The 14,636-nt window shown below is 47.3% G+C and overlaps 1 protein-coding gene across 1 annotated transcript in view; it reads left to right on the forward strand.

The window, feature by feature from the left end:
- The window catches only part of ACACA (acetyl-CoA carboxylase alpha), a 208,006-nt gene that overhangs the window by 186,268 nt on the left and 7,102 nt on the right, over positions 1–14,636 (forward strand). The window contains exons 53-54 of the mRNA XM_005858538.2: positions 10,953–11,107; positions 11,725–11,895. Coding sequence (XP_005858600.2) covers positions 10,953–11,107; positions 11,725–11,895 — 326 coding nt within the window. The remainder of the gene's footprint in view (positions 1–10,952; positions 11,108–11,724; positions 11,896–14,636) is intronic.

The following is a 14,636-nucleotide window of genomic DNA, read 5'->3' on the forward strand; positions in this document are numbered from 1 at the left end:
CCCAGGTCTCCCATTGAGCCCCTTGCTGTGTTAGTAAAGATAATTGCTTGAGCTTCTTTTGTTTGTTGGTTTGTTTTGTTTTCAGAGAAGCAGAGAGATTGTCTTTAAAATGTAGTGAAACGCAGTGAATGGAAAGTGTAAAAAAGAGAGATGCTAGCTCATTTATGTTCCAAATAGTAATTTAATTAATGAAGTGCCATTTGTGGACTCTCTATATCCTCACCATCTTAGAGACGCAGAAACTTCTGAGTGTTTGCTTCCAGTCTACAGTTTGCACATCCTGGGGTTTGCAGCCTTGAGCCAGGTCGCTTGCCCTACACAGTGACAATAATCACTGTTTGTGTCCCATTGTTTGCCATTAGGCAACAGCCACCAATAACTAACCCACCGCAGCCTGGGCCTTTTATGGGAAATGCACACATACAACAAGAAATTGGCAAAGTTGTCTCTAAAATCTATTGCCACCCAGAGTTACTGAGGTGGGTGTTTTCCCTCTTTCTTCTCCAACAGGATAATTACTTCTGACCAACCCCATACACTTTAATTAAAGTAACTGCAGCTCAAGAGCAAGTTCCTCACAACTGCACACAGAGAAAGCGCTAAAAGCTTCAGCCACCGATAAGCATCTCACTTAGATGGCGCATAATTGCTCCCAGCATCCAGCGATCGTTGCTGCTGTTTGTACCACTAATTCTGTAGAAAAGCAGCAATGCCACAATTGCAGGACACAGCAAATTGCATAATTTTCTTTTTTTTTTTTCTTTTTTGCTGGTTTTCTTTCTGGCCAATTTAAAATTTGTCAAAGTCGGTCTTCTTCTGGATCACTGCCCTTTGATATTTCGTGCACTCCATTTGCCACAAACAAGCCGCAGGGCCGCAGTTCATGCTGACTCTAGCAGAAGCAGAGAGAGCTCCATTTATCTTACACTGCCTGCTGAATTCCTGCTCATTAACTGGGGGTTCAGTGCCTCTTTTTAACCCCCCAATAGCTGTTATCATCCCTTCGGAGTAACTGGGTGGTAGGAAGAGGGATCCTCTCGGACATCTGTTTGCGGGATGCCTGGGTGGCAAGGGGGAGGGCTGAGGCTTCTTCCTCTCCTAGGGAAGTGACATCGCTCCCACCTTCACCCTGCACCTTTCCACTTCAGAAACATAGGAGGGCGAGAGGGAGGAGATTCCCAAGTGATGGCCGTTTAATCACTTGTTACAAATCATCTCATTATCAATTTACTGTCTGCATTGAAGAAAACCATATTTATTTAACCTTGACCAAAATGGCACTAGAGAAAGAATCCTTAGTCTGCTAAATTTGAAGCAGGCTCTGGCCCAAGGCTGCTTGGGAGCATGAGCAGTGGGTATGGAATAAAAGCAGCTAGGTACACCTCTTGGTTATGTTGCCTGCAGGTAAATTGTTTAACTTCTCTGAACGTCAGCTTCTTCATCTGGAAAGGGGGGACAGGACCCCCACAGAGCACATGTGAGGACCAAGTTGAACGTGCTTTAGCTTTCGATCTGTGAGGCATTTTTCAAACCTGGAGATTGGCATAATTTCCTATCCATCTTAATCGTTAGAAGAAGCAGATGGGCCATGTTTGGTATCGGGCACTCTCTGTGGCTGAGGTCCACTTTTGCAAGTGGTATAGGAAAGGAAGTAAGAAAGAGACAGAAGTGACCTCTCAGGCGTTGGCAGTCTTTCAGGGAGCCCAGACCCACCCCGGGGCATCTGTGACACATAGATCAGCAGGGATGTCACAGGACAGGCCAGGACCCAATTCCTTTGGGGCTCACATTGGCTTTTGGCTCCTTTCTCAGTGCCTAGAACCAGAGACTGCCAGACTGCTTTTTCACAAAGGGGGTGAAAGTGACCTCATTTTCCAGATTGGGAGATTGAGGCAAAAAAGAAGAGTTAAATGAATCATTCAAATACAAAATAAATGTGCGTTGGAGCCCAGAGTGAAATTCTGGTTCCCTATGTTCTACTTTTCTTAGGATTTCCTCAGATTCTACCTCAGGTGAAGACTGAGCCTGATCAAAATTAAACAAGAATTCTTTCCCTTTGTGATCAAAAGCCAATTCCACTGAGAAAAACCAGGTTTAGGAGAAAGCCTGCAGGAGTGGATGTTACCTTTTGTCCCAGTCTCCTCCCAAATCGGCCTCCGCGCTGGGGAGCATGCTGTCAGAGCACCGAGAGCGGGCTGTTTCTGCCAAGGCCATGTGGGCATTTATAGCATCATTCACAGGCCATGCAAAGTTATCAACTTAAACATCACCTGCTATCCTTGGTCAGACATTTAACTAGCTCACCCCTAAAGACTTGGCAGGGCCAGACCAAATGATTTCATGGACCTTATACCGCCTGCGGGCCGGACGTTCCCCACCCCTGACCTAGACAAACCAATGCACCACTGATTGTGCTCAAAAACATAAGTACTATTATTCTGTAAGTAATGAGTAATGTTTAATTTCTGAACAGTTAACTTCATCTCTTTCAGAATTTTTACTTTTTAAAAGTGACCTTTTGTCATGTTACATACTTAGTTTAGGTAGGAAGGTGGTGGATTACTAGTTTGCAGTCTGAGATTATAACAGTATGGAAACCGCACACACATTGATTCCTGGTAGAGGTGAAGGAGAGAATTTCCCCAGAGAGAAATGTGATGTAAGCCCAATGCCGGAGCCTTTCATTGCTGGACCAGTTCTGCCCCTGCATTCTCGGCACTGGCGCTTGGTTAGAGGCGTGGGGAAGATTAGCATCCTACCATTCTGGTTGCCTTAGGGAATTAAATTCCTCCTCTGGCGATAGAGCCCCCGCCCTTCAAGGCCTCCTTGTGTCTCTGTGACATTGTATCTCCTCACAGAGACAGGAGCAGGGAGCCTGGCTGCAGAGCGGGATGGCCTTCCTAGCCTGGCCTCCGAGTGCCAGCATGACCTGAGGTCCTCACCTCGATCCTCCCCCTCCTCTTGTGTTCAGAGGGAAATGACAAATCAATTTAGATAGAGAGAACTGTCCAGCTCAAGTGTGAAGCCATTGTGCTTTCTCCACTGTCCCTCTCCCTCAGTACAATCGGCTCCTCTACAAAGAGCAGAGGAGCCAATGAGTGGAACTTTATTGTGCTCTAGACACATCTCCGCGGTGGCCCCGTCCCCAGACAGCCGGGCAGCCTGCCATGTGGCACCTTGGCTGTGCTCACACGGAGCACGCCCTGGGAGTGACTGTCCGACAACAGGCAGAGGCAGCACTGGCCTCCCTGCACCCGGCACCCCTGGTCCAGGGCCCCCCAGGTGCAGGTGGAATGTCGTGGCTGCAGTGAGGCTGGACTGTCTGCAGAAATCTCCAGGATGCCTTCCTCCCAAGCTAGCAGCTAGGATGACAGGAACGGACATTCCTGGGGGTCATGTGCGGGGGGCAGAGCTGCTTCTCTGGCTGAGATGATCACGTATCTGAGCTGTGTGTGTTTTCACATCTGTGTCCATCTTCAAGATGTTGCAACTGAAGAGCGCCAAAGTTTGCTTGTTTGAGGCAGAAAGCAGCACCCTTACTGGAAAGGACACTAGGAAAGAATTAGTTCCACTACCCACGTCTGGGAAGTAGCCTCTGGCCCTCTCACCATCGTACATGGAGCGTCCTCACTAACCATGGCCACCTAACCACAGGCTCTGTTCTCGGCAGGCACAGGATGGAGCCTCCACCTTGAAATGAGCAGCAGCTTAAAACCTACCCCATCCCACTGATTCAGAAGCTCTTTGGTCTGATGCAGTTTAGTGCAACAGTGACAGTATTTTCAGGAAAGAGAAGGGAAGGGGCCGTTTGGTCTGAGCCATTAACCTGGTTGTATTTATAAAAGCACGCGGGCTTGCCTCTTCCCAAGAAGAAGTGATTCACAATTCTGTCCAGCCAGAGGACCTGCAGGCATTTCCTGAGACTGACCTAAGCTCCTGCCTGCCTGGAGGCTGTCACCAGGACATGTCTGTCCCCACTTGCCCCATTGACCCAGATCCCTGTTCCTGCACCTGCCCAACTCAGGGAGAGCTACTTGGAGAAAGCACAGAGGAAAGACTCCCAGGATATTGCCACGAGAATTCAGAGAATTCTGTGCTGCTTCCTGACTCTTTTGTGTGGGGTGTTTGCTTGGGAGTGCAGGGCTGCAGGGGGAGTCATCTAATTTTTATTCCTATTTGGAAATCTCTGGGTTTACTCTAATGACTTTTTAAAAATATGAGCAGCAGAGCACTACACCATTGCCAGGAAACTTAGGGTTAAACATCCCCTGAGAGGATTGCTGTTAAAATCAATATGCAAATGAAGTTGTGTTTAGATAGGTATGGCCCCCTTTGAAGAAAAGCAGATCTATGAAAATGGGATTTTTTAAAAAAACTAGATACATTGGGAGAAATTATTCCCATTACAAAAGGATTATTTGCTTTACCAAAGGATTCACTGCAGGGCTCCTCCTAAATAGCTCCCTGAAGGCATTTAACACGGGATCTGATTTACACAGTTTCTCAAGAATGCTTTTGTGTGAGGAAAGGCACACCTGTTATGGATACAGAAATAGTTTTGCTGGGTTTCCCCCCATTGTTCTTACTATCTTTATAGAGAAATTTCTCTCCACATAGGAAATATGATTACATAGATCTTTTAAACAGCGACTTACATTTATGCTTCTGAATCTTAATAAGTCTCCAGTCTTTTTTATGCTGATTTTTCAGTCTTAAGGCTGAGGTGTGTTCCTATAGCTGAGATCTTCTGGGGCTTAGTAGGGAGGGTGGTCTAATTCTTTTCTTAGCTTTATAAGTATTTAACCAATCAAAGTGAATGGCTTTCTTAGAGGGAAGAAAGGCCCATAAAAATTAAAATTGGGTTATAATTTACATAGGCTTCTTAGTATAACTAAAAAATATTTTTAAAAACACTTTAATATCACATTGTTTTGCAAAACATTTTTCTTATTTGCCAGATTAGTATTGTTGTTACATAAATGAGAAACTGAGCTCAGAAAGGGGAAGAGATGTCTACAAGGTTATCTAGTGCCTTTGAGCAGAGACGTTTTTAGCCTACGCCTGATTTTTATTGTAAGCGTTGAAGATCTCACCCCTCTTTCCGAATCCTCCGTAGGATGTGGCCTGCTCATCCATAGGTGAGGCTGGCCTCCGCCTGCCTCCCTCCCTCGGGGTCCCGCGGTAAAGAACAGTACCTGCTGCAGAAATCTGCTCTCTCCTCAGGAGCTTTTTGAGATGTGGCTTTTCATTACGTTGGCCTTGGGACACCTGACAGGCTGCTCCCCGACGAACACTCATGGGTCCATTTAACTTGTTTCCTGTAAAGAGCACAGGCTTTGAAGCCAGGCTACCTAAGCCCAAACCCCAGCCCCACCGTTTCCGAGCTGTGGGAGGAGTTAGAGCCCAGGTCAGCACTGGGTGCAGAGCAAGTTACTTCGTTTTGCACCTCAGTTTCCTCATCTGTCAGATAGTGTGATCTTCTAGGGTTGTTACGAGGATTAAATGAGGTGGAAAGTACTTAAACAGTGCCAGCACATAGTAACATCTCAGAACTGTTAGCTCGTCTCATTTGATCAGACTTCTGTATTTAACTCTTTACATTAAAATTTTTTATTATAAAGTTGGATTTTTAGGATTTCATGGGGACTTTTTATTTGGGAAGGAAGTTTGATGGAGCAACCTATCTCTCTTCTCTCATTTCAGCCTTTTCCAAAAGTAGGGCTCTAGAAAAGAATGATTTTCCTCTCGGTAGCATATTCTTAAACACACACACACACACCCTGACTTGCTTTCCTAAAAACCCTGAGGCCCTGCAATCTGGCTAGAAAAGAAAGAAAACCATTCCAAGATATTTAATTGTGCAGGGAGCTTACAGGATTGATCGAGAGCTTAGCTTTTTACAATAGTCCAGTGAATAAGAAATGCTCCTGACAAACGATCAATGATAGGATAATCACTCTTTATCCCCCTCCTCATTCTTACCTTCTTTCTTTCAGGAGAACAGGGTTCAGAAGTCAAAAATCTTTATAGACGCCGCTTTTAAATTAAGCAGAAAATAGACATTGACATATTTGTTAATCTCCCCTAAATCATTACCGGGGCTGGCTGCTTTGCTGAACAAGGCGAGAGGGCTCTCGGCGTGCTGCACAAGGGTCTGTCTGGCTCGGAGCGGCGTTTTAGTTTTAGAAAATAAATTTTAGAAGACTTTTTATCTCCCCCTTAAAACAAAGCACACACATCCTCGGCTTTCTCATGTGCATTTAAAATACATGCATTCTCTACCTCTGTCTTTCCTTTGCTTTGATGCTTTTTTGAGATAGGTCCCGAACTGTGATCAGAGGCATTGCTGAAGGGCCAAGCAAGGCAGCCTTTGGGGAATGCGCTCTGATTTTCCTAGTCTCCGGGGGCGGAACGTTACAGGTATTTATTTTGGCTTTCTTTCTTCCTTCCTTTAAAATATATTTTTATTGATTTCAGAGAGGAAGGGAGAGAGAGAGAGAGATAGAAACATCAACGAGAGAGAATCATTGATCGGCTGCCTCCTGCATGCCCCCTCCTGGGGATCGAGCCTGCAACCCAGGCATGTGCCCTGATGCTCTATCCACTGACCCAAACGAGCTAGGGCTATTTTGGTATTATTTCAAAGCTCTAGAACAGCTTGATTGGGTGGACACGAACTTTGTTAGTCCAGGAGCCAGCCTTCTCTGTCCCTCTACCTTGGTAAAGCCAAGGCCTTGTTTTCAGAATGCTCTGCTCCCAAGCTCATAAGTGAGCCCCCTCTGCGCCCAGTGCTGAGCTGGGCTCTTGACCGCTCTCTAACCCAGTGAACCAAGCTCTCCAGCCGATTCCCCTCAGTGGCAGTCACTGCCAGGACACCTGCTTGATGGCCTTCAGTTCCATTTAATGTGGAGGAACCCAAGCCTCAGGGACACCAGCCCCAAGGTACATCCTGACTTTGTGGCTAAAGAGCTGGATGCCACTGGGCAAGTCACTTTTCAGAACCTTGGTTTTCTCATTTGTAAAGTGGACACCCTTTTTATAAGGTTGGGGTTTTATAAGGATTAGAAATGATGGATGTGAAGCAACGTGGAAAATGCTCTGTAATATTTAGGTATTCAGCCTGGCAGTGGTGGTAACAGCTGACCAGACATAAGTCTGCATTGTGCGGGTGACTTATGAGCTATGTGCTCCTGAAAGCATTGAGTGCAGTGCCTGGCACATAGTCAGTGCTCAGTAAATGGTATGTGTTATATATGGTGCACATATACATAGATGTGCATATCAGTGCAATGTTGGTTGGTTACCCAGGAGGATGCTGTAGGTCTGAAACTTTCTATTCAGTCGTACCCATGATCCTGCCACCCCTCTCCCACCCCCAGCAGAGCTAGTGTGTTAGTTCTGCTTTTCACAATTACAGGAGGAGCTACCCTTAAATCTGCAGCCTGACTTATAGAACAGGGCTTACTGGAGACATCGTCTTGGTCTCAGTTGTGGAATGGAACTAAGATGGAACTTTAGCAACACCAGCCAGGAGTCTGCTGTCAGCATTTAGCCTTTTCTGAAATCAAAGGGACCCTGCCACTGAAGCACATGTCTCCTCTGCCCCAAGTAAGCTGCAGAGACAGCATCGCATAGTGTCCAAAAGCTACGGGAGCCTTGCTGCCCAGAGCCCTGGTTGTGCCCTTTCCTGGCTGTGTGGCCTTGGTAAGGTCCATCAGTTCTCAGCACCTCAGTTTCCTCACCTGTACGGTGAGGACAAGAATGCCAACCTCCTGAGGCTGCTGTCAGGATGGTATAAGGCAGTGGTTCTCAACCTTCCTAATGCCGCGACCCTTTAATACAGTTCCTTATGTTGTGGTGACCCCCAACCATAAAATTATTTTCGTTGCTACTTCATAACTGTAATTTTGCTACTGTTATGAATCGTAATGTAAATATCTGATATGCAGGATGTATTTTCATTGTTACAAATTGAACATAATTAAAGCATAGTGATTAATCACAAAACAATATGTAATTATATATATGTGTTTTCTGATGGTCTTAGGCGACCCCTGTGAAAGGGTCGTTCGACCCCCAAAGGGATCGCGACCCGCAGGATGAGAACCGCTGATATAAGGTAATAAATATAAAGCACTTAGAATAGTGCCTAGTACCCTGTAACTATTAGCTTTGATTATTGATTGTATGCATTGGGGGGCCAGGAACAACATTTTTTTTAATTGGGCTTTTTTTTTTTTTTTTACACTTTCCATTTGATATAATTTTACAGAAGAGTTAGTTATAAAGTAGTACACAGGACTTCTGATGCCTTGTTCTCAGATTCACCTATTCACATCTTGTCCAATTTGCTTCATTTATTTCTGCATGCTCATAGGTATGTGCTCACTCACTCTCCACACATACACACACACACTCTTTGAGCCATTGGAGAATGATCTGTAGACATCACGCTCCTTTATCTGTAAATCTTTAGTGTGTCTTTCTAAAAACACAGACTTTCCCTCACATAACCACGACATATTTAGCAAAATCAGGAACTATAACAATGGCACAACACCACTATCTAACCGATGATTCCTATTCAAGTTTTGCCAATTTGTTGTCAAGTATTTTTAGTCTACTTTAATCTGGAATAATTCTTTGGCCTTTCCTTGATCTGGACTCTTTTTGAAAAATACAGGCCACGTTTCTGTAGCCTGTTCCTCAGTTTGGGCTGGTCTCATATTTCCCCATGGTGAGAGACAGACTGCGTTTTGGGCAGGAATATTGCGAAGTGGTTTTATGTCCTTCTCCAGCCACGTCTTGGGAGGCTGTTCTTGCCCATGGTAACTTTGATCACGTTTAAGGTTCTGTTCCCTGGGCTAAACCCACTGTAAAATTCTCCCCTTTGTAATTTGTAAGGAGATACTTGAGACTGTAAATGTCCTGTTCCTCATCCAACTTTCACCTGCTGGTTTTCATATCCATTGATCTTTCTTGGCAAAGTCAGTTACTGTGGTGGTTGTAAAATGGCGACCTAACCCCATCACTCCTCTGTGTCTGTTCGTTGTTAGTCTGCTGGAAGGGAGAGCTTTCCCTTCGCTCCCATTTGACCATTTCCATCAGGATGGACTCGGGCTCTTATTTGATTCCATAAATGATCTGTCTGATAATAAACACTTTATCTTTTTTAATAAATTTGCTACTCGAATTGTCCCTGATTTGGCCAATGGGAGCACCCTCATGTCCTTTTAACATGTCCCAGTCATTTTATCAGTGCTTCCTGTTCTTTGTGACAATGTGTTCCAGGCTCATCTTATATTTTCCCTGCCCCAAGGAGTCGTGGTTCCTTTACTGGAGGAGGAAAAATGGTGTGTTCCAGGCTCATCTTATATTTTCCCTGCCCCATCCCTGGAATCAGCTGTTTCTGCAAGGAGTCGTGGTTCCTTTACTGGAGGAGGAAAAATGTTTGCTTCCCTGTCAGGGTGTAATAACTGAGGCAGTCTCCTCGCAGAAACTTGTAGCCGGCCTCTATCCATCCGTTCTCCAGGCAGATCCAGTTAGAATGAATGGGCCTTCATCTCATCCCACTGCATGGGGCCCAGCGCCATCAAGCTGTGTCCCTGGTTTGGAAAGAAGGCTGCTGAGGTGTCAGGGACCAGCGTGACTAGTCTGTGATTGTCCTCTGTGTGGGAGCCCAAGAAGAGATGGCCTCCAGCTCTGTGCTTTACCGTTTTAAAGTAGTGATGGTGTGTGGGTTTTTTTAAGTAGAGTTGGGCATCCAAAAACCTCATAAAAAAATGGAACTAGGTACTATAGTTACATCCCTGTTCTATTAACATGTGTTTGTATATAATACTTACGGCTCACTCAGCAGCCCAAGGCTGTTTATGGCATATGATTCATAGTGGCATAAACAGCCAGGTCTGTTCCCTGACAGACATGCTTGAAAAAGACCTTTTTCTTCTGCGTCCCGTCACCTGTGGCCATGTATTTACTTGTCAGCTTTAGGGACAAAGCCCTTCGGGTTGTCCTCAACACCAGGGACGATCACCTAGAGCTCCTTCAGCCAGACTTATTCCTTCTTACTAGGCAGGCAACCACATTTCCGTATTGATGGCCAGTTCATTCTGAGAGCAGTTAGGAATAAAAGTACAGCAGCAGCACCCCGACTGGGACACGGTGATGGAGAAGGAATTGCAAACGCTCCTGTCTGTCCAGTTGAGGGTCCGTGTGCTTTAGAAGCTCTGACCAAATAGGCTTAGTGGGCTGCCTTTCTCTTTCCCCTCTTCCTTCTCTTTTAGCCCAGGAACTAGAGTGTCTTTGTCACTGTGGTCAGGGGTTGGCTCTGTCCGTAGCAGCCCAGGCAGGAGCCAGAGGGCTGGCAAACCCACTGAGCTGGCATGAGACACACAGACCCAGCTCTCACCAGGTTGGATTCTATAAATTTCAGGTTAAGAGCATCCAAACCTGAGATGAGAAGCTGTGGAGGAAAGCAGCCTGTGACTTTAAAAGCCATTTGGGTCCTTATTGAGTTGGGTGGGTGCTGGTGTGAGGAGAGAAGAGCTGTGGTTTGTTCCAGAAGCACAAGGGGTGCTGTCCCATGTTCTGTGTTCTGAGAGTCCAGCAGGTCACAGGGCATGGGGTCCTTCGCCAGGAAAGGGGGGACCTGGCTGTCAGTCGGTGAGAGGATGAGACCCTCCGGCTTCCGGGTGGTGGTTTGCCCCTGCTCGGGGGAGGCTGGGGACAGGGACTCTCGCGGCTGCTTCCACAGTTGTGACCTCCACAGGGAAAGGAGGACGTGTGTGCTCCCCGTGGCGTCTCCGGGAGCCCTGCTATACCCAGGTGGCGAAGACAACGGGGAGCGGGTCACAGAGGGAGGGGCGGTTTTGAGCTTCCCATGACTGGCTGCTCCTGGACAGAGGTTCCGGTCACCTCAGCGTGTGACGGGCAGGTTACTTTAATTGCAGGCACCCCTGAGCTCAGTGCAGCTGAGCGGAAGGAGCTGGAGAACAAGCTGAAGGAGCGGGAGGAATTCCTGGTTCCCATTTACCACCAGGTAGCCGTGCAGTTTGCTGACTTGCATGACACACCGGGCCGGATGCAGGAGAAGGGTGTTATTAACGTAAGTACAGTGGTTGCCGCTTCTGACTTGTCAGATCTGAAGGCTCACAAGCAGGAGCCGTTGGGGGCAGATTAAAACAGTGTGTGCGGGTCAAACCATTTTCCATTTTTTGGAGAGACTTCTCCCTTTTCCTATATCCACTCTCATCCTAAAACAATTCATGATTTAGGTTGCCTCCTGGATTGCTCAGGAGGCAAGCTCCATTCTACTGGTGGGAAACTGAGTCACGCGGGAGAGCTGCCCGGGTGGTGCTCAGGCTGCAAATGACTACAGTGTCAGGGTTCCGGCAGCAGCTAACAGACCTGATTTGTGTGCAAGTTGTTGGAGCCATCTGCTCAAACCCAGTTCCTCACTCTGGGTATCTGGGAATTCAGAGCCCCTTCCCCGAAACATCGCAGCCAAGAGTGGGGTTACGCGTTAGCCAGGCCCATGGCTGTGCACGGTGCTGTGGTCAGCAGAGTGGTGGGTGCAGGGGACTACATCCTGAACTGGGACACATCTGCGGAGCAGGGGGCTCACAGCCGGCTCTCAAGTCTCTGAGCGGCCTGCTGGCGAGTGGGTTTTTGTGCCTGGAGTTCCCTCTGGACTGGGGTGACTGGGGTTATTGTCTGTTACAGGACATCCTGGATTGGAAAACATCCCGCACCTTCTTCTACTGGCGGCTGAGGCGCCTCCTGCTGGAGGACCTGGTCAAGAAGAAAATCCACAATGCCAACCCTGAGCTGACTGACGGCCAGGTCCAGGCCATGTTGAGGCGCTGGTTTGTGGAAGTGGAAGGAACAGTGAAGGTAGGTGGGCGCCCTCGGAGTAGCCTCATGCTATGCTCCCACCTCACCTGAGGATGCAGGGCTTGTCACCTCAGAACCCAGGCCTCTAAGGGCAGGAGAAGTCGTAGGGCATTTTTTGCAGCACACTCTATATCACTCAGCAAACCTTTCTGAATATGTACTAAATACCAGATGCTGCATTAGGCCTTGGGGACATGGCAGTTAAAGAGGCAGATGTTCCTCTCCACCTATGGGAGAGACAGGGGAGTCAGGAGGCCACATACCACAGTGAGACTGAGGTTAAATGTAGCAAACCCAGCACCGCACGGAGCACGACACCAGTCCGCTCTGTGGGGAGCAGGAGGGGGGTCTGGGGAGCCTTCTAGAAGGGATGTAGCAGAGACCTGAGAACAATGTAGAGAGGAACCAGAGGAAAAGGTTGGATTTGGGGATGCAGGAGGAACGTTCCAGGCAGAAACAAGAGTGTCATGCATTGCAGGTATTTCAGGGTGGCTCAGAGATTGGGATCATGTGGGGCCGTGTTGAGGGGTTTGAACTTGGCCCTGGGGGAAGCACTGAGATATTTTAAGCAGCAGAGACATCGTCTGACTTGGTCGTAGGAAGACTGCTCAGGCTGTGTGGAGGGTGGAATTGAAGAAAGCAGGAGCAAGACGCCGAAGAGGTGATGGTGATTGAGGTGGTTGGTGCTGTGGCCACTAGAGATCTGATTTCGAAGTGTGAGCTATGAGTCCGGGGTGTTCTTGGGGTGACTTCACAGAGGGCATGTGCCTTGGAGCAGTGACTGCTGAGATGGGGTGCGTCTGCCCCTGGAATCCCGGGCTGCACAGAGAGCCACGGGAAGACATGAAGGAAAAGTTAGACCTTTTATTTCTAAGTACAAGAATTTAACCTTTATTAGTATATGGATTAAAAGTAAGTCACATACATCATGTAAACATTTTGTCAGAATATTGGTAGTAGGTGCTGAAAATACCTTTTGCTGAGAGCTAAGCGATCAGAAGCCTGTGTGACTGCTGGGTGGGAGTCCTGGGGGCAGCGGCCTCTGTTGCATGTTCTCAGGAAGGGGCTCCTAGGTTTGCGTCGGTGTAATAGGCACTGAATCAGGGTCCTTCTAAGATCCACCTTTGTGTTACGTCTACCCATGTTTTTACGACTGAAAAGCTTCTCTGGATAAATATTTCAGATGTGCAGCAGGGGAGTGCAGCCTCATGTGACATTTGGTTCAGGTTAAGGTCAGTCTGTGGCATCATAATTGAGTGAGACAATTTTGTCAGTGGCTACTGGCAGCTTCTAGTGGAAGTTGGCATTGAAAGTCATGCAAGTGTAAAATAAGAGGTTGTTCTCCAGTTAAGAGTGGCTGGCTAGGTAAATGGAGTGTGTGCGTGTGGCCAGGAGAGGCCCGTCCCGCCTTCCTACCACATTAGTCACTAATGGACGTGTGCGGCCTCAGTAGGCACAGGGATGAGGGGAAGGAATAGCTTTCCTCCGAGCGTGAAGTGAGTGGAGAGGTCCTCCATTGCTCCTTAGCGTCCTGCTCCCAGGGGACTGCGTCTGGAGAAAGAGGTCATTTCCACTTCTTATGATGGAGAGAACATTGACTGTGTGGACAGACTCCTGGCTGGAGGAGGCCGCTTCCCTGGCCCCGTTTACAAACAGCATCCTCCTGCACCTCAGCCCAGGACAGCCAAGGAGAGAGAGGAAGGCCGGTGATCCTGCGAGGTGGCTTTGAAACCTCCTTCTATATTCTGCAGGCTCAGCAGGACCTAGTTGAGTGTGGGGTGGATGATAAAATCTGCAGCGCCCTTGAGAGAAGAAAGTGTAGCAACGTTCAAAGGCCGTGTGCTGCCTCTGAAGGGCTGACATGCAATCCGCTCAGTGTTTGGGAATGGCTTAACACCGTCACTTTTTGTTGGTCCCTCACACAGTCCTAGATCCTGTGTGCTGTGGCTCTCAAGTGCAGCCTGGCTGAGTCTAGACCCCAGCTTTGCACCAAGAAGTGACTCTAATCCTTGTGGTTACTGGTCGGGAAAGACATTTAGTGGTAGGCCTCTATTAGCCATGCTGTGTTCTTTTTTCCTAGATAATTTGCTTTTTTAATCTTAATCCTAAAAAAGGAGATTTTGGGACTAAAAATTTGAAGACACTGTGATACTACCTAACTGGATGCTGTAATTCTTTTGTTTCCCCCAGAGCAGCGATTTTCAACCTTTTTCATCTCATGACACACCCCCAAAAAATACTAATTACCTACCTCTTTTTGCTCCAAAGTGACTTCTTAAAAATCAGGTGCCTGTAACTTGTATGTAAGGATTTCTGGTACCAAGAATTGACCAGTAAGGTGCAACTCTATTATATGGCCTATATATTTATGGTTCAGGGCAGGGCATTCACACAGGATGGCTGTTATTTTTTTTTTTTACAATCTAAGGGAAAAGAGGTCAGTGCCCCTGACTAAATAGTCAGGTACTGCATGTTTTAAAAATTCTTGTGGCTCACCAGTTGAAAATCACTGCCTTAGAGGAATCCGCTACCGTGAGTTACGGGATTCTGTCTGAGTCCCTGGGACAGTCCCGTCATAGGAAATAGGGTATGGTTCATAGTTTTCCTGCAGCAGAAGGGAAGCATCACTGCAGCTCCCTGAAAGGTAGGTTTCAATCAAACAGGGCACACGTTTGTTTCATGGGCACGCTTTCTCTCTTAATTTTAGATCCACAGTTTGAGGGTTTTCAAACCGACTGATC

This window comes from Myotis brandtii, unplaced genomic scaffold (genome assembly GCF_000412655.1).
Source record: "Myotis brandtii unplaced genomic scaffold, ASM41265v1 scaffold120, whole genome shotgun sequence".
In the NCBI taxonomy this organism is placed as follows: Eukaryota; Metazoa; Chordata; class Mammalia; order Chiroptera; family Vespertilionidae; genus Myotis; species Myotis brandtii.